This window comes from Callorhinchus milii, unplaced genomic scaffold (assembly GCF_018977255.1).
Source record: "Callorhinchus milii isolate IMCB2004 unplaced genomic scaffold, IMCB_Cmil_1.0 Scaffold6, whole genome shotgun sequence".
In the NCBI taxonomy this organism is placed as follows: Eukaryota; Metazoa; Chordata; class Chondrichthyes; order Chimaeriformes; family Callorhinchidae; genus Callorhinchus; species Callorhinchus milii.
This window is the reverse complement of record NW_024704747.1, coordinates 16,543,673-16,563,217: the sequence shown is the minus strand read 5'-3', so window position 1 is coordinate 16,563,217 and position 19,545 is coordinate 16,543,673. Positions and strand designations below refer to the sequence as shown.

General features: G+C 42.9%; 1 protein-coding gene across 1 annotated transcript in view; it reads right to left on the bottom strand.

The window, feature by feature from the left end:
- The window catches only part of raph1a (Ras association (RalGDS/AF-6) and pleckstrin homology domains 1a), a 133,541-nt gene that overhangs the window by 8,506 nt on the left and 105,490 nt on the right, over window positions 1-19,545 (bottom strand). The window contains exons 11-14 of the mRNA XM_007890617.2: window positions 17,063-17,173; window positions 5,304-5,402; window positions 3,666-3,786; window positions 2,560-2,708 (exon numbers count right to left, since the gene is read on the bottom strand). Coding sequence (XP_007888808.2) covers window positions 2,560-2,708; window positions 3,666-3,786; window positions 5,304-5,402; window positions 17,063-17,173 — 480 coding nt within the window. The remainder of the gene's footprint in view (window positions 1-2,559; window positions 2,709-3,665; window positions 3,787-5,303; window positions 5,403-17,062; window positions 17,174-19,545) is intronic.

Genomic DNA, 19,545 nt, shown 5'->3' with positions numbered 1-19,545 from the left:
GGGGGTGTGCTGCATGGTCCGAGATAGTATCCTTCATATGAGAATTTAAACCGAGGCCTGTTCAGATGGACAATAAAGATCCCCTGGCACTATCTATTCAAAAGAAAAAAATCTCCTGGGGGGTCCTGGCTCACAAGCCATCAAATAAAATTGGTGATTCGTTTCAAAACTATTTGTGGGATATTGCTGTGTACAGCTGGGCTGCTGCAGTCAAGAACAAATGTAGTCCCTCCATTTCATGTTTAGTGCTTTAAGATGACCTACTGGACGCGAAAGGCGCTATACCAAATGCAAGGATTGCCATTATTATTATTAATAATATTTAATACAAAGTCCACTGGAAGCACTAAATACAGTAGCCAGGTTGCGAAAAAAAGATTTGGTGCAGCACAGAAACAGTCTGCACTGACAGGACAGGACATCATATTTAAAGTCAAAGATTATTTGGGAGAAGTGGCAGGAGGTAGAATGTTAAGAGATCATTACTGAGGGCATTCCACTTCAACTCTGATGTAGCTATCTGGAATCTGAGCGCTGAGTATTCAGGTAGAGAGTGAGCTCATAGGGCCAGGTTTTAATGCAATGTGTTAAAAATAGATTAAACCATAAACTAACCTCCTCCCGTTGTCAGGAGCTAACTTTGGCCCCAGGGGAGCCGAATGCAGCCTTGTGCCTTGAAAGCAAAGGTTGCAAGGGAAGCGAGGACAGCAGATACCAAAAAGGAGAGGGAGAACAAGTTCTCATAAAACACAATCAACCACGAACAATAATGAAGATTTGTTTAAAATCCGTGGAGAGATAGCACATACGTCTCATGAAGTTGTCAAAATGCATTGATTTCACTGCAGTCAATGATAAAAGTGGGGCAAGAATTAGAAGATATTTGATTCTGGGATAACTGAACTACCCATCATAAAAAAAGGAACAAGCTTTTACAAAATAAATGTCCTGTTTAATACATTATTTTTAATGTGGTAGAAAGATATCCAATATGTTCCTCCCATTTTTGCAGGTCCCATTCCTAAACTGCCTGAAGTTTTGTCAATACCTGAGTCGTCCCAACATCGCCCACCAGGAGGTACTAAAGACAGCCACTCTCCTCTCCTCCCAGTGGACGCTACAATCTCTGCTCAGTGTTCGATTGTCTGCCTGATTTTCCTCCAGTCTGGGCTAAGTGTCAGTAACATCCTACTCTGGTCTTTAACAAGCTTAATACTGCCCTCTTGTGACATCCCATTCAGGGACAAGGATATTTAGAAAAACAATGTAAGCTGCAATTCAGCTCCAATGTATAATAATAATAATCCTTGCATTCAATATAGTGCTTTTCACATCTTCTAGATGTCTAAAAGCCCTTGACAATATACCCTAAAGTGATTGACTGTATATTTGTGGGCGAAATGCGGCAGCAATTGCGCACAGCAGTTTCCCACAAACAATCAAGGATTGAGTAACCAAATTATTATTTTTTTTGAGGGATTATTAACCCGGAAAAGCGATCCGCCAATCGACTAACAACAGGGTTCCTACTTACAGATGTCACCGGAAGAGCAAGTCTGATTTAGCCACACATAAATAAACCTAGCTGGCTATGAGTATAGCACCTTTAAATGTAACCTTTATTGGGAGTGACGTTCCAGAGAATTATACTTACATTATTAGTCCAGTACAATTTTCTTATTCCTGTAATTTTGCACAGAATAGGTTCTATTTAGAAACCTCTGGAAATGTCCTGCCTGTGAGAATGCTTTTATTTTATGACACTTGATTCTTCAGAGACAGCTTTATAAATAGTTACAGCAATTGAATGAACGGAACAATATAGGTTCACCCAACGGACTGCATCCCACCCTCTGCACCCCATTGTAACAAGCAACAAAGCACTGCATTCTCAATTCCAATGCTACAACCCAAATGACAATCTTTCTGTGCAAACTTACTGCACAACATTTTATTAGATGCAAATGAGTTTGAATGGACTGAGGTGCAGCCTGAGTGATAGAATGATTTTAAGGTACAGATACAGTTTCAGCAGGAATGCTGATCCATGTTGGAATGTTGGGGCAGAACTTGAGGCATAAATCTGTGTGGGGACAAAATGCAACTCTGCTTCTCCAACAACCCCTGCTTCCGAGCGATGTGCTGAGTATACAGGTATTCAGTTTGAACCACAAATAAGTGGACAAAAGTAAGTTGGAATCACTCTCCAGTACCTCACCCAAATGACCTTGCTAAACAGCATCATCTTAGTCATGATACTTGCCCAAATCGACATTCCCACACAGGCGCCTGACCTGCTTCAGGCAAGGTAACTGGGAGAGAAAGGCAAGAAAACAATTGGCAAAGAAAGTGTAAAGAATGCCACATTCCAAAGCTCGTCTGATGGTAAGCATTAACACTAGCCACAGGATGCATTAACATTGACCAACAACTCCGCTCTGAAGCAGTCTACTTCTGGATTGGAGTTGCTGTGGTTCTATGGAACAGCCAATCGAAAAGTCCTCCTATTAGACCTCAACAGTGCTTCAGTTTCACCAGACTGGGTGTTGGGCACCTTACCTTGGTATGCTGCTGCTCCTCCAGCTGAGTGCCTCTCTTCCAAGCCTCTGAGAAAATGGAGCTGACTATGCTCTGGGAACGGACGTGGCCTGTGGACTGTATGTCAGAAACACCACTGTCTGACTGGCTGGAATGATTTGAGTGTGATTCTATGCAAAAAGAAGAGACAAGTCAAACATTTTGTACATGTTTGCCAGGTGGCTAGTGAGGCCCATATTTTCAGGTTTCCTTCACAAGACTACTCGTCTTGCCATTTTGCAAGCCATATTATAACCTTGCATTGGCTTGTCCGATGGCTCAGTTAGTCAAGACAGTTCAGTATGGAATGGAGCAATACAGACGTGAAAGGTTCATGTATCAATCCTTACACTCTATCTACTGCTGACTAATCTCGGTTGGGACAGCAGTGACACTAACCTTAACTTCTGAGCCTAGAGCCAAAATTACTACGCCCGATGTGCAGTAAACTGACTACAGATCAGAATCACTTGGATACAAATCTGACTGACAAAAACCTTCACAAAGTCTTTGATTCTTTCAGATCTGGTAAAGCTAGTCCAGTCATACAGTCCACGATTATAACAGGTTACAGTATAGTTAGTATTAACGGGGACGTCAGATTTCCAATGACATCATAAAGCCACACTGCGCAGACATACAGAAACAACAGCAACAAGAAATAATTACATACAATACTTTCACGTCGGGAGGACATCCCAAGGGCTGGACAGTTAATGTTTCGGACTTGAGCCGAGGGTCGGGATGGTGGAGGGTGGGGGGGGGGGGGGGGGGAGGAGGGTGATCGAAAGCACGGTCGAAGAGGAGGGTCTTGAGGCAAAGGAGGGGGAGAGGCGGAGGGACTGCAGGATGGAGTGCCAGAGGGTGGGGGCAGAGTGGCAGAAGCCTAGCCCGCCAATGGTAGGTCTGCAGCGTCTGCTCCCACAAGCATTTCCACCAGTTGCTTGGGAAGTTGCTCACGTCGGGAGGCAGGAATGTTGCTCCAAACTAATTTATTTCCTTTGTTGAGAAATTTTATCTGAAATTGGTACATTCTAGACACCATTGTCTTGTTCTGTAAGATACCTTACACTACAAGGTGCATTTACCTGGCAAGCTGGAAGAACTGGACCCAGATTTCATGCTAGCACTGGACAGGGAGGACCACTCGTATGCAGTCTCTGCCCGCTTCACAGCCTCCTGGTAGTTATCATAGAGTTGCCTCCCATACTGTAGGAAGATGTAACTATTAGGGTCATTTCACAACGAGAATGTGCAATCATACAAAGGTAAATTCTATTGTAACGTAAGAGGAAGTGTCAAATAATCGACTTGCATATTGCATTGCATTTCTGAGATGTATCTGTCCATAAGGGCGGACTCCAGCAACTTCTCCATGCTATTTTGGAGCAGACACACCCAACCTTCCCTTGACTTTGAAACAATGATTCCAGGGTTGAACAGAGCAGCTCAATAGATTTGGATATCTGTATTTAAGCAGCACGTAGCTTCCAAACATCATACCTCAGCATAACACTTCGCAAACTACTACAACACTTTTATACAGTGCCCTCCATGCTGGGCGGCGTCCCAGAGCGCTTAATAATGGTGGAGCCCAATGCCGAGCTAGGGGGAGGGGGAAGGTGACCATAGACACAGTCAAAGAGGAAGGTCTTCAGGCGCAACCTAAAAATAGGGAAAGAGGGGGCAAGGCAAAGGAATTGAGAGAGGGAGTTCCATAGCTTTCGGGCATAATGGCTGAAGACATGGCCGCCAATGGTGGAGCAGAGGCTTTGAGAGACAAGGAGGAGGCAGCGGGAAGTGCTGTGAGGAGAGAGGAGGTTGGAGAGATAGGGGGTGCCAAGGTGGAGGGTTTTAAATACTAGAGTGAGGATCTTGAAGTTGATCCACTCTGTGACAGGGAACCAATGGAGTTTGGCAAGGACTGGGGTAATTGGGGTACGGAGTTTAGTGCGGGTGAGAATGAGAATACTAATACTGATGTAACAAAGAAAGCAGCTTAAAATTTACATAACCAAAATCATCCCCCATTCTGACCTACTGCAAAGTGTTTCTGTGCTTTGAAGAATGTTCTCAAAAGTAATTCTATTTGTATGGGTGAGAATTCACAGCTATTAATTAACTCTACCTCTAAGATAAAGAATTCACTGAGCTGTAATCTCTAACATTGGATTCAAAGTTTCAAAGGGAAGGGAATGTTTGATGTGGCAATAATATTCTGCTCTAACATGACTAGAGAGCCAAACTCCCATTTCACAAGAAAAAAAAGAAAACTTAATATTTTATTTTGCAATTATGCGGGGAAGGGAAAGAAATCAATATCACAGAAAGGAACACTTATGGCATTTAATGTTGGTATTGAACTCTCTCAGGTTAGGCACAACACAGACCAAGCTCCCTCCACTCATAACTTAACCCGAACCTCACAACGTGCCCCCATTCCATCAGCATGGTATTTCTATTCCTATACCAAATAGCTTATAGAGGGTAATAGATACCAGGACTTGTTTTAGAAACAGCTGGCTGCTGTAATGAGAAACGATTAGGATGGATAGTCTGGAAGAGTCTTCCATAACCAAACTTCTCTCGCAATGTTGTTAATATTTATAGGCTCTTTAAAAGCTGTCAATATAGTGGCATTAGTTTGCGTTGAATTCACTGCAAGTCTTCCAACCCACAAACACAATGTAGAAACGTTTTGCTATGGAGGAAAAACCTGCACTTACCTTGGCAATGCGGATGCCGTTGACCCACTGATGAAGAGTTCGAACATCGTCACAACAGAGATACTTGATGTACTGTGACTTCTTCTGAATCTGTGGGTGCTGCAAACAAATATAAAGGAACACTTAGCTTCCACTGCTTGTAAAGCAAAGGGAAACCTGCAGGAGGCAGCTACACATGTGGTCAGAGTCAAAATGGCAATTTTTTTTCCTTTCTATTCTCTTTTATAACCAAAAATAGATTGGATTTGCAGGTCCATTTAGGAGGGCATTTTACAGTGCAGATAAATACAACGTGACATTACAATACAATTTACAGGCCGTGAAAGCCATAAAATAATGAAAAATAATAGTTTTTATATGAAAAATTGCTGTAATCTGAACTAGACTTTCTGCAGACAGATTAAAGTATAAAGTATACACATAAAAATATTGGGGATGTTGTTGATTATACAGTTATATTATTTGCATCTTTTATTTCAGCCTGACTCAGTTGGTAGCACTCTCACCTCTGAGGGTTCAAGCCCCACATTAGGATTTTGAATTTACAGTCTAAGGTGACAGTCCAATGAGTGCTGGGCGAATGCCGTATTATTGAAGGGGCCGTCCTTCAGATGAGGCAATAAACCAAGGCCCCGTCTGCCTTTACAGGTGGACATTAAAGATCCAATAGTAGTATTTGAAAAGAGAAGGTAGTTTGTCCTGGTGTCCTGGATAACAAACCCCCAAATAATATTATGAAATAACTTAGTGATTGTTTGTGGGACATTCCTTTGTGCAAATTGGCTGCCACATTTGCCTATAAATTAGTCACTACACTTTAGAGTATATCCTGTGAAGTGCTTCAAGATGCCCTCCTGACATGAAAGTTACTATATCACATACAAGTATTATTTTTACAGAACTAGATCCAGTGTGACATCAAAACACAAGTTTCACTTTTTATTACAGTGCTCCCAGCCACCTGGCACTATTATGGACAGTTTATAAAATGGATAATGATTTTGAAATCTGTTGCAACAATGTTCAAAACAACAACAAGATTCCATTTATAGAGCGCCTTTCACGTCGGGAGGACGTCCCAAGGCGCTGTACAGTTGGGTCAGGACCCGAGCAGGGGGGAAATGGTCAGGGTGAGGAGAGGGAAGGGAGGGGGCGAGGAGGGGGTAGAGAGTCGAGAGGAGAGCTGAAGGACGGTCATAGAGAAAGGTATTGAGACCGGCCTTGAAGGAGGAAAGGGAGGAGGCGGCGAAGACACTGGGGGATAGAGTTCCAGAGCCTCGGGGCTGAGAGGCGGTTGGGGCGGGGGATGTGGAGCAGACCGGAGCCAGAGGAACGGAGGATACGGGCAGGTAGGTAGGGGGATAGTAGAACACAAGTTAATAGAAGTTTTGAACCCAAGGCAAGAACCAGTGGGTTCTTTTTGTTCAGCACATGAATGTGGAACATCCAAGTTTAAAGTCTGCATGATTTGGAGCAAAATACAGAGTTTCTTAGAAGTTGTGTGTGGTCCAGATCTGTGCAGCACTGAAAGACCTTTACATAAGTGGTTGTGTACACTGTTTGCAGTACAAGGAAACTGATGCTTAAAAGAATTCCTCCAGCATTCCAGGCCTATTAGCACATTTAATTGACTAACAGAAGGGTGTATGAGGTGTAGCAAAGGTTAATTGCTATATTTCGACATGGAAATGCAACAAAATACCAATGATCCATTTTGTAAGATACCCAAGCTACCAGTCATCCAGTGCTGTCTTCAACACTTGTTGAAAAACAGTTTGAATGCAGAAGCATGCCATGCTTTTGTCTGAACCACAGGAATAGAAAGAGAGTAATTGCTAAAATTGGAAAAATCCCCTTTAGGAGATATGTCAACACAGAGCGTGAACTGTATATATATATATATTAAATACACACACACACACATAGTGTATATACACACAGTGGAATCAGCTTTTGCCAGATGCCAATTCACCCCAGAAGTCAGGTAAATCGAACAAAACGCCCGGCCCCAATTCATTTGTACGCTTACCCATTTTAAATATGCCTATTAATTTGGACGAAAATCCAGTTAATCCGGGCAAAATGCCACGCTGGTCACCACTGGTGTACTCACTCACTTCTGTGTCGAGTCTTCAGCCATGAGGGGCTCCCGGATAGAGGTGGAAAAAGTCTAAGATTGATTGACAGCGGACTCCAGCCATTCACAAGTGGCTGGAGTTGGGCTGTCAATCAGTGAAGGGCAGAGGAACAGGGAACAATTAGGGAGGGAATATCATGATTGATTGACTGCTGAGCCGCTTGTGAATGGGCACGAATTGGTCCCCTTCCCATCCAATGGAACGGCAATGGGAGGGAGGAAGCAGCACCGCTCTTCTGCTGGTACTGGACTGTATTTTGCAGCCAAACAAAGGTAAATATATTTTACTGAATTGTGTGAAAGTATTTTAGTTTTAACACTGCTTCAAGTGAAACATTATTACATGTTATATGGTGCCGCTACAGCTCCTCTGCTGGGCGGGACTGGTATTTCAGCTAACCTCGGACAGATAAGTCAGATAAAATGTCTGTCCCCAGTGCGTCCAGCTTAACCAGCTTCCACTGTATATATCAAAATGCTGAAAGGATAGCAAACTGCTTGAATATTATAGTGCCAAATCAACCCCTTGATGTGCTACTCCCTCTCCCACCTACCTCCAGCAAAAGCTTTATAATAGTAATGAGCAGGCAAGGGAGATTCCCAAAGTGGAGGGACAAAACATGCACAGACACCTTCATCTGATTTGTGGTTCTTCCTCAGTTACATCAATTAAATTGCAATACTTCTTGTAATCACACAGTGGCATCAGAGGGCAAATTGCTGCTTCAGAGAAAACACGCCATTCACTATGTGCGAGTGATACATGCACGCATACAGTTTAGGATTTTAAGGACTACTGACATCTGTTTTTAAATTAAATATGCTAGACTCAGATGCATTGCAACAGCTTCCTGGCATGGGATTTCTCAGTTGGTCTGATTTCCTTCAATACATTGCTAGGTTTCTTTGTACTAATCTTGCCCAAGAAATTAACTTGCAACTTTAATTAACTTGTGCCACCATCAAATCTTCGCCATTAAACATGGAGTAGAATGGAATGGAGGATTTCTAGTGCCACTCAAATGAGGGTCCTGATGAAGTCAAACTATCAGAGCAGTTCAACCAAACTGAGTGTGGGTGTCACTGCTGTATAAGACTGTGGGTGTTTTAAAACACTTCATCATTGCTGTAGTTTGACCTGCAGTCACCTAACTGTCACAACATGATGACAAGTCAGCATTTTGCACTAACATGACTGAAGCTTACATTGGATTATCCTGACAGGACGACTATACTGGGGGAAAAAAGGTAGATATTTGTATATTGAGACGTGTCGCACAGAGCACCAAATCATGGCACTTACTGCGTATCCCTCAGACTCACCAAACCGCACAACCTAGGCGTCAGGTTCAACCCACAGCTGTCCTTCCTTCCCCACATATGGTCTCTGACCAGGAACGCCTTCCTCCAACTCTGCCAAATTGCCAGCCTTCGACTGTACCTTACCCCAGATGCAGCGCTATAGTTGTTGTATTTTAGCTGGAATACTGTGTATGCTGTGTTACCATTCGTTGCTTCGAGTAACTATAGGAGACAAGATGCACGGCGACAGATAGCGAACATAACAATCTGCCATGTGAATGCCCCATTCAGCAGACTATAACTGGGTGTACTGTTGTAAAACCTTCACCTTCCTAAAACAATTACAATCTGTTTAACGGTATGAAACAGCGAGACATTACAAGCAGCTTCAGGCGATCAGGAAGCGATGTCATGAAGAGTAATATTCCATTAGAAATCCTGGTACATTAAACTCAGCACAAAAGGCAGCTTTTCAGGGTAGTATCATCTCAAATAGATCCCTATATTAGACGGAGTCTGTTCCAATCTCCCTACAGTTAATGGCTACTGTCAGGCATTCAGTTTGTTAAACTGTTGACAACTTTGGTTAAATTAAAACATATTGAAGTAATGTTCTTGAATATTTTCTGCTTCTGACTCCAGAGTGTTAATCTGGACTGGTTGTCCTTTGGATGGGTATGGTATAGGCAGAGCAAGACTAAACCAAAGGAGGAATGGATATGCAGGGTGTAGTCAGCTAATTACCTCCCATCTCCCTAGTTGTGAATATCAGTAATAATAATCCTTGCATTTGATATAGCGCTTTTCACGTCAGGAGGACGTCCCAAAGCGCTTCACAGAACACATTGTAAACTGAATTGACTGTATATTTGTGGGCGAACGCGGCAGCCAATTGCGCACAGCAATGTCCCACAAACAGTCGTAGATTGAAAATGACCAATTTATTATTGTTGTTTTTTGGAGGGATTATTATTATTATTATTATTAGGCTCTGTGTGGAGTAAGGAAACTTCCCCAAGGTTTCGCCCTGACTGGAATTGAACTCAGGTCTCTCACTTACAAAGCGAGTGCTCTAACCACTGAGCTACAGGACTCCGCATTAACAAAGAGTCCTCAAATGACCCCAGTACTAACAGTGTGTGTTCACTCAGTAGCACATTGAGGAAAGACTATTTTCATAAAGTTACAGTATTTGAACTCTTGATTAGAAATGATGTGGTGCCATTCATTAAGCATCAGATTACTGAGGATCAATGTGCCCTAACTCACAAAACCCAACTCAGATATAGCATTTAATCCAAAATGTCTGTGGAATCATTGATCTGTATCCATATGTAGCAAAGACAAACAGACAGTAAAATGTGATGCACAGGCTGAGTCCACATTGTCTCCCTAATTACCAATACTGTTCTACAAAACTGACGTAGTTTAATGCCATTGGGAGCAAGGTTAACGCATCTGTACAGCTCAAGAAGAAGTGCTGACAATTCTCCTTTAAAAGACCCTAATGCCAGTATAAACAGACTCAATTTGCTCCTCTCTGCATTAATTCCGCAGCTCCCAAACCAGAACATTCCAAACACTAACTTCTGCAATAATATAATTTAGTGGCAATTGTTTTCCCTCTCCCCCTGATCACCTTCTCCTGATCTGCTCTCCTTCATGACAGCTTGTAAGTCCTTATTCCTTCTGCCAGAGTATAGTTCCACAGGCACATGCCACCCTCTGGTATTTCACGCTGGCATCCATTAGTCATGCGAGTCCAAGACAGTGAGTGTTGCCAGGGTATTTGACCAAAGGGGTGAGTGAGGCAGTGGGGGGGAAAACACAGTCAAGATCAATCCTGTCTTTAGCCAACTCTGTCCTCAGCCGATTTCACACACTCAAAATGTTGCCGATTTCACACACTCGAACGTGGGAGGTGGGTGATGAGAATTATATGGCAATTGTTACTCCTGTCTGAGAAGAGCTAACTCAGTACAGACATGAATTAGAATCGATCACTGTCTGGTCTGTACGACATAGTGCTGCACCAGGTAACTAGGCCATTGGACATGGAATGCTGGAACACTTTCTTTACTCCCTGTTTGATGGAGTGGGGGAGGGCAATGGGTTGCTGTACTTTGGCAGCTGAAGGAGAGGCTGATTAAAATGTTAATATTTAGATTCAGTCACACGTAATATTCATTGTGCACTCCAAAGCAGGCATGACTCTGAGGCATGACATCTCAGCTTTAAGCATGCGACGGCTGATACTATGACACAGGATTTTTTTTTAAAAAAAGGCCAAGGTTAAGTGCAGTACACCACCAAGGTGGAAGAGTAATAACGAAATACATCAAAAAGTGTCACGGTGATGCCAACCTCCAGTTTTTTTTAAAAATGAGAAGAACTCTGATTTTAATATAGTAAGAATGAAATCAGTGTGGGATGACTTTTAGTTTGGTAGGAACAAGAGAGGAAAGTTTAACACAATAACAATAGAGTGGTATTGACAAAATAGAGAGGAAAGGTTGTGACTAAGGTTGTGACTGATGGAGAGTAAATAGCTGTGAGTAAAGAAACACCAATCAACAACAAACCTTTCCTTGTATCCGATCCAGGAAAACAAGGAAGAGTCAGCCTTGTTCATTTGAAAACACACTTGCTTCTGAGTCAAAAGGTTTTGAATTCATGTTGGGACTTTAAACTCTCCATCTAAGTTGACACTCAGCGTAGTTCTGAGGGAGAACTGCATTGTTGGAGATGCCATCCTCTGGATCAGTTGTCAAATAGAGACCTTGTCGGCCTGTTCTGGTGGACATTGAAGATGATATGACATTATTCAAAAAGAGAAGGGAGACTGGCCAACAATCTTCTAGATAAAGTTGGTCATTCACTTCATGGCTGTTTGTGAGACATTGCTTTGCACAAATTGGCTGCAGCATTCACCTGTAATTACTACATCCTGTGAAACTCTTTGAGATATGTTGACAACAAGATGATACAAATGCAATAATCATTAAAGATTATTATTAAGGAATGATATTCAAGGCTCGAACAAAGTTAGACTTATAGAGAATTAAGGGTAAAAATTATGGGAGCTGAAAGAAGGCGCTGAATATACTGGAGACGACCATGCTAATGGAGATGTGAAAATTCCAGTGGAGATCAAATGACACTTGTATGGGGCTTTTCACATCAGGACAACGTCCCAAGACGCTGGACAGTCAGTGTTTCGGACCCGAGCTGGGGGTCAGGATTGGGGAGGGTGGAGGATGGGGGGGGGGGGGGGGGGTAGAGGGTAATCGAAAGCACGGTCGAAGAGGAGAGTCTTGAGATGGGTCTTGAAGGAGGCAAGGAAAGGGGTGAGGCGGAGGGACTGTGGGTTGGAATTCCAGAGAGTGGGGGCAGAGTGGCTGAAGGCCTGCTCGCCAATGGTGGGGCAGGTTAAGCGGGGTACGTGAAGCAGGCAGGAGCCCGCTGAGCAGAGGGAGTGGGCAGGTTGGTAGGGGGTTAGGAGGTCGCAGAGGTAGGGAGGGAACGAGGCCACGGAGAGCTTTGAAGGTGAGGACCAGGATCTTGAACTGTATCCTCTGTGTGATAGGAAGCCAGTGGAGTCAACTGAGGATGGAGGTGATGGGGTCACGGAGCCTGGTGTGGGAGAGAACATGCTTGTAGAGTTCTGGATGATCTGTAGCCTATGGAGGGAGAAGTTGGGAGGCCGAAAAGCAGGGAGTTTGCATAGTCAAGCCTGGAGGTTATGCATGCGGCGCCCTGCAGTATGAGACAATGGCGGAGCCGGGCAATGTTGTGGAGGTGGGGGAAGGCAGAGAGAGTCATGACATGGATGTGGGGTACAAAGGATAGTTGAGGGTCAAACAAGATGCTAAGGTTCCGAACTGGCTTAGTGAGGTGAAGTGTGCATCCTTGGATGGTGATGCTGTCAGCACCTGAGATGTGGAGGAGCTGACGATAGCCAATCAGGAGGGCGTTGGTCTTGTTGACGTTCAACTGACGAAAGATAGCTTTCATTTGATAAGACATTCTGTCAGGCAGCGGTCTTGGATTCAAGGTTGGAGACCGTTTGATGTCATCCACATACATGTGGAAGTTGACCCCTTATCTGCGGATGATATCACCAATACGGAGCATATGGATGTTGAAGAGGAGGGGACCAAGGATAGAGCCCTGAGAAATGCTGCACAAGACAATGCGGGGCCTAGAGGAGAAACGGATTGTGGAGATGAAGTGGAGATGGTGTGAGAGAGACAACTCTCAATGTTAAATTCTCTAAAATAATATTCCATCAAAGGCTGTACTACCTGAATAGCACTTCTACATAGCAAAAAAATTGAATTACAGTAGGAACGGTAGGGGGGAGCGAGACCATGGAGGGCTTTGAAGATGAGGACCAGGATCTTGAACTGTGAGATGGGAAGTCAGTGGAGTCAGCCAAGGACGGGGGTGATAGGGTCACGGAACCCGGTGCATTGCTCATTTGGTGCAATGAACCAAATGACTTCTTTCTGTGCAGTAATTTCAATCCTATATTCCACAGTGTCTGTGTTAGTGACACACATCGGCATTCAAAAATATGTGATTACATTAGTTGAGAATGTTGACCCACCCGGTTGGAAAGGCACACCAAGTTGATGACTGTGGTTATGCAACTTGGCAAGAACCCAGGGAGCTGCCAGGAATGAAGGAGGCCATAAGTCATGACAGGAAAAAGAACAAAATTTCCACAGGTGAAGCAATATACAACACATGGAAGGGTCTGCAACGCAGTTTCCTAACAGAAGCGACAAATGTCAAAAGAGTCAAGCAGCCCAACAGCAGTGTGGACGTCAGGCTTTGCTGCCCACATAGACAAATAACGACCAAAATGAGATGATAAAGAGCAAAGCTCTTCTCAGGAGTGAAGCAGCGAGCTGCTGTATGGCAGGCTGATGGCGCCTCACACACGCAAATCAGTAAGCTGCTGGGTCGAGTTATCTGGATGACTTCCTGCCAACTGTGGTCTGAGCACCCAGTGCCCATTCCAGGATAAACAATCTCCGGGCGTGGCTCCACAGTCAGGATAAACCTATGCATTCCAACCTACGCAGACAGAACGACACTGAAACTCTTTCCCTCTGCAACTGGATGAAACTAGCAGCCAGTGGCACAACTGTGGCCACATATTGCTGAGTTGTGCAGGGAATGGTCACTGATAAATAACTGCAGATGCAATTCACACAAGTTGCATTTCCTCCATTCACCTCCCAAGCAGTTTCCAGTTTTCAGCTATTAATGTACATTCACCATAATAATAATCTTTCCATTTGATATAGCGTCTTAGCATCATTGAGATGTCTCAAAGCAATTCACCGAATATATTGTAAAGTAGGTTGACTGTGTATTTTGTGGGTGAAACGCAACAGCCAATTGAGCACAGCAATGTCCCACAAACAATCGTGGAATGAGTGACCACATTTTTTCTTTTCTCAAGGGATCATTACCTCCGGAAAACAATCCAACAGTTGACTACCTGGGTTCTTACATACTGCTAAGTAAACAGGCGTGTAAAGTAAGGAAAACTTGCCCTGGGTTTCACCCCGCACAGGAATCAAACCCAGGTCCTCTTGCTTACAAGGCAAGCATGGACTAGGGGACTCCACTACAATCTTAAACTCAGAACTGGGAAGGTGAACATTTGATGAATTGGTGCGATTATATGGCATACACTATCCAGAGAGAAAGACAGTTGAGGCCGACAGTGATCGCAGGTTCACATTTGGAATGAAAGCACCAATGGAGGGGTATAAGTGAGATTTCCAAAATGATATTTTTCAAACTTTGGGACCAACCAGTGTGACCAAAATAGTCTTTTCTGATGCTATGCATTCCTATTCAAATAAGCCTATTTGCATTAGATGCAGCATCTTCTTACATTGAAATGTCTCAAAAGTTTTTCACGTAATAAGTATTGCGTCTGGAACATGGGCAAAGATGCAGCTGATCCCACACACAGCAGGGAGACGAACACCAAAATGCTATCCCTATGCAGTTACGTGTGGATGGGAAGGGCTGAGTGAGGAATGGTCTGAAGTATTAATTTTTATGGGAGCCACACTGTGATATCCAAGATCCATTCCAAAAATCTTCTGATAATAAGTACATTCCAGTCTCCGGTAAGATAAACTCAGTCATGGCTCACATCGGGAAATCTAATGATGTGATCATAGCCAAAGATTTATTTTGAACGAGCCTGGTATTGGGTGTTCCATTTCCACAAACAGCTTCTCACCATTTTTACTTGTTATTTGTTGGTAAATGACAGGCAAGCAAGCTAATTTTCCCTCATTGTTTTTGTGGGCTTGTGGTTATCACACCACTGCGCTGCAGCCAGCTGAACTCGACTGTTTATGGAACAAGAAGATTTAAGACTGATGCTTGCCCTGTGATCTAGCCTTTAGTCTGGAGGAAATTCTTCCGCACCTCAGGGGAATATTTCAAAGGGGAAAAGCAAACAAAATACTCAGCATGCAGTGCAATCTCCTTTAAAACATTGCTACTACTCCCAACTAGAGCCTTGCAGCCCCTGACTTGAAAGTGACAGAACTAGATTCACAAACAAATTAGTGTTATGTGTGTGCTGTATAGATTAGACGTGGATATGTGCATGAGTATTATATTTAGATATGTATGTACACACAATTATGTGAATATCTAACTCTATGTGTACATGTTCTTCACATCTTTCTCGTGGCTCCAACAATAAAAACTGATATAATATTTCCACATTGTCCATTCAGTCTGCATGTGAACTGTCTGAAAACGCAAGCAGCCACCAGTGGCATATAATAAGGTACTACATCCTAATTTCTCAACCTTCTGTTCGGATTTATTTTCTGCTAGTTCAGAAACAAAAGACGGCTAATCACAAGATTGTGAACCTGGATGGGGGGTGGGATATGGGATACCAACTCTGTGGCCATTTCACTCACAGTACCTTGTAGAGTCATTAGAATTTATACATGAACTCATGTCCATGTATACATAAACACACATGTATAAACAGTAAAACTTGCATAAGATTTTTGGGGCACCTGGTTATAACACACTATGAATGGATGGACATTCTGTTCAGAGTTTCCTGACTTTAGTCTTTCTGTTTGGGACTCTGAATAAAGCAACAGTTTTGAAATGAACGTATTTTGTTTGAGTGAATCACTTTCAGAAACCGAGCCAAAGGAAAATTCACGCAGGTGAACAGAGGCTGCTCAGAGCTACACAAAACTTTCTTTTCAAAAAAGAAAACCTCCTTAGAGGAAATGCGTCTGAAGAAGTGGAGAGACTGAACCCTGTCCAAGCTGTTAAATTCTTCTTTCTGAAGCAGTCATCAAGTAAAGATGCCAAAGCTCCCAACGGAAAAAATGAGAGGAACCATGCACCAGAAACAAAAACTCACTGACTTGCAGTCTCTCCGCTCTGCAGTAGCTCCCAAAAACAGCCCTCAGATTTCAAACAACTTCCTGTTTAGGCTCCCATTCTGGTTGATTACAATAGCCAGGAACCCTAATGGATATCCTCACTTCCAGCTGAGAAGGTACTATTTGTAAGTCCCAGCTGTTTTGGAGCTCCTGCTAGAGTGGAGAGAGTGTGAGTCATTGAGTTTTCATTTCAGGGCATGGTTTCTTTCATTCTTTTAATCGGAAGTTACACTAGACGGACAAGGATCGCTCCATCACGTCCATGTGGCTGACTAGCAGATGGGAAACATCATAGACAACTGAAGGCTGCGAAGGGCTAAAACCGATGAAAAGATTGAGAGGGAAGTTCAGTCTTTGTAACACTGGGTTTTACTCAGAAATCTGTCAAACTTTAAGTACAGAGATCTGGGATATTTATTTGAGATAGATGATAGACCTTTAAACATGTACTTGCCATAATAATCCTTGCATTTGGTATAATAATAATGTTCCTTGCATTTGATATAGCACCTTATCATGTCATCTCAAAGCCCTTCAGATTATACTGTAAAGTGAATTGACTGTATATTCTGTGGGCGAAATGGTACCTTTTCCATTGAGAGGTTGTCTGAAAGTGTTTCACAGGCTTGTGCAGTGACTGTATTTGGTAGGGGATTGCCTCAAAATCCAAGTTTCAGCCCTAGTCCAATTGAGATTCAAGTACAGTTTCTCCGTGTCATTTGCAACAAGCAACAACTTAAAAAATCAGGAGGAATCCACAAGCCAGAAAGAGTCACTAAATCTGACCCATATTTCTGCTCATCTACAAATAAATGTGCAGCAAATCTTAACCTTAGCAGCATGTCTTCCTCAGTCAGGCTTACCTTGAGTGCGCAGCAGTAGTCTGTCGGGGCCTTGTACTTGCTGCGATAGTCCTGCCCATAGTATACGTTCACGTGGTCCAACTGAATGAAACAGGCCAGGTCCCGAGAGGTCTGGAAAACAGAATCATAACCAGTCAGATTGACCTACATTCTGTTCACCCCAGAGTAACCTCTGGCAAAATAAAACAACCCTGGTAATCATTTAGACTTGTGTTATTTTAGGTGGGGGATGAGAAGGATCATATTCAGTTTTGCATCAGTTGATTGAAAGTAAAAGTGACGTTTCTAACGTTTACATTGACCTCTCTGCTGAGGCGTAGGTATTACAATAATACCAATGCCCAGCTTTACGCTCTGCCAGGTCAATTGCGGAATGCAGATGTGAAATCAGTTCTTCACAACAAGCAGCAATCAAACCCATAAATTTCAGAGTCAGCTTTAAAGAGGGAAACACATTCCCAACGTCATCCTCTCTGAAAGTATTTTGTTTAAATAATGGCACACAGACACTGGAATGGAGGACTCACGAGTCCCACAACGTGAGGATCTGAAACAATTAAAAGCAGATGCCTGAAGCCCTGGATTAATGACATCTCCACAGATCCCTGCTTTGTTCCCATCTTGAAGCTCAGAAAGCCAAAGTGACTGCCTGCTGCCCCTCCCCCTCCCCACAGCTCATATCAGTCTTCACGTATTCAATTTTACATTTTTCAAGGAGGGTGTTTGAAAGGATGAGCCTAAAACATTAAAAGACAAAATGAGATAAGAAAGTGTATCACTTTCAAATATAATACAAATGGTAAAAGCATATTCCTACAGGTGTAACAATATTATGAGAGCAAGCAGTAGAATAAATGGGTTTACATCGGAATCTTAAAGTGGAGCTAAATCATCTTCAACCATCAAAGTGCTGCACAAGTGTGGAGTCCTGTAGCTCAGTGGTTAGAGCACTCGCTTTGCAAGTGAGAGACCTGAGTTCAATTCCAGGCAGAGGGCGAAACCTTGGGCAAGTTTCCTTACTCCACACAGAGCCTAATAATAATCCCTCCAAAACCAAAAACAATAATAAATTGGTCATTTTCAATCTACGACTGTTTGTGGGACATTGCTGTGCGCAATCGGCTGTCGCGTTCGCCCACAAATATACAGTCAATTCACTTTACAGTGTGTTCTGTGAAGTGCTTTGGGACGTCCTCCCGACGTGAACAGCGCTATATCAAATGCAAGGATTATTATTATTATTTGTCAAACACTGGGGTTGTTCATCACTGACCAGATCAATGAAGCATCAAAGAGGCACTGCCCTATCTCCCCCTCTGCACACTGACACCAATCTCCTTCCCCTTTCACTCAGTCCATTTCCTCAAATATACATTGGCCTCCATACATTATTATATTTCCTGACCCTGTGATTACCTGGAGAATACATGTAGAATTTGTCTAGGTAAACCCTAAAGCTGAAAATGCCACCAGGTCTTAGCCTGAGAAAGCATTTTATCTCAAAATGTTATTGTGTAGAATTATAGATATTTCAATTCACAAACCTGGAATAAAACGTTCAGATATATTAAAGCAGCAGGACAAGGCTGAAAAGGCTGAGAAAGGTATGTCTAAAACAGACAGCAGGAAGTATTTCTTTACAGAGAGCAATTAGCAGCTGGAAAGGCTTACCAGGATGTGGTGGGAGAGGCAGTAATGGGAAGGTGATAGTAATGGGTTAAAGGATGTTCTTAACCTAAACCTTTCTCATGATAAAATTGCACATCCCAAAATGTTGGTATCAATGAAGAGCTGATCAGTGGGATAAGAACTGAAACATACCACAAAAATCAAGTACAGCAAGAAACAGACTGAAACACCAAAGGATTTGAGATGAAGGATCAGCCACAGGGGCTCTTGTCGCAAACTGTGGGGTTTTCTTCCTAAGCCTCGACCATGTGCGATAGCAATGTGTGTCAGGTATAGTTGACCAGTGGAAATTTCCAGGCATGTGCTCTACCTTCAATTTCACAATGTGAATCTCACCTATGACTGATCAAACCTGAATGGGCTGCTGAGTCTCACGAGGAATGGAACAACCTCTGTGTAATCAGAACAAAGAACGGAACAGTACAGTATAAAGGGGAGGAGGACAAATGAGAGGTACCAGAAATCAAGTCATAATCCAAACTGGTCAATTATCAAGACATCTTATCATTCAGTAAGATATCATGAACATTGAAAAATAAGTGAAACACTGCTGACTACATAAAACTGATGACACTGTAAATTGCAACCTCAACCCACCTCCTCTCTCTCTCTATGGAGGAGGAAGAAAATACCCTGAACCCAAAGGTAATCAAGGAAACAAAAGTCAAATTTCCCCAAAGTGAAATTTAATCAGCGGCTTTATAGACCATGCTCACCTCCATCCAAACAAACCCCAGTAACAGTTAATGATAATCCTCGCTTTTGATATCACATTGTTTAAAATGCCTCAAACC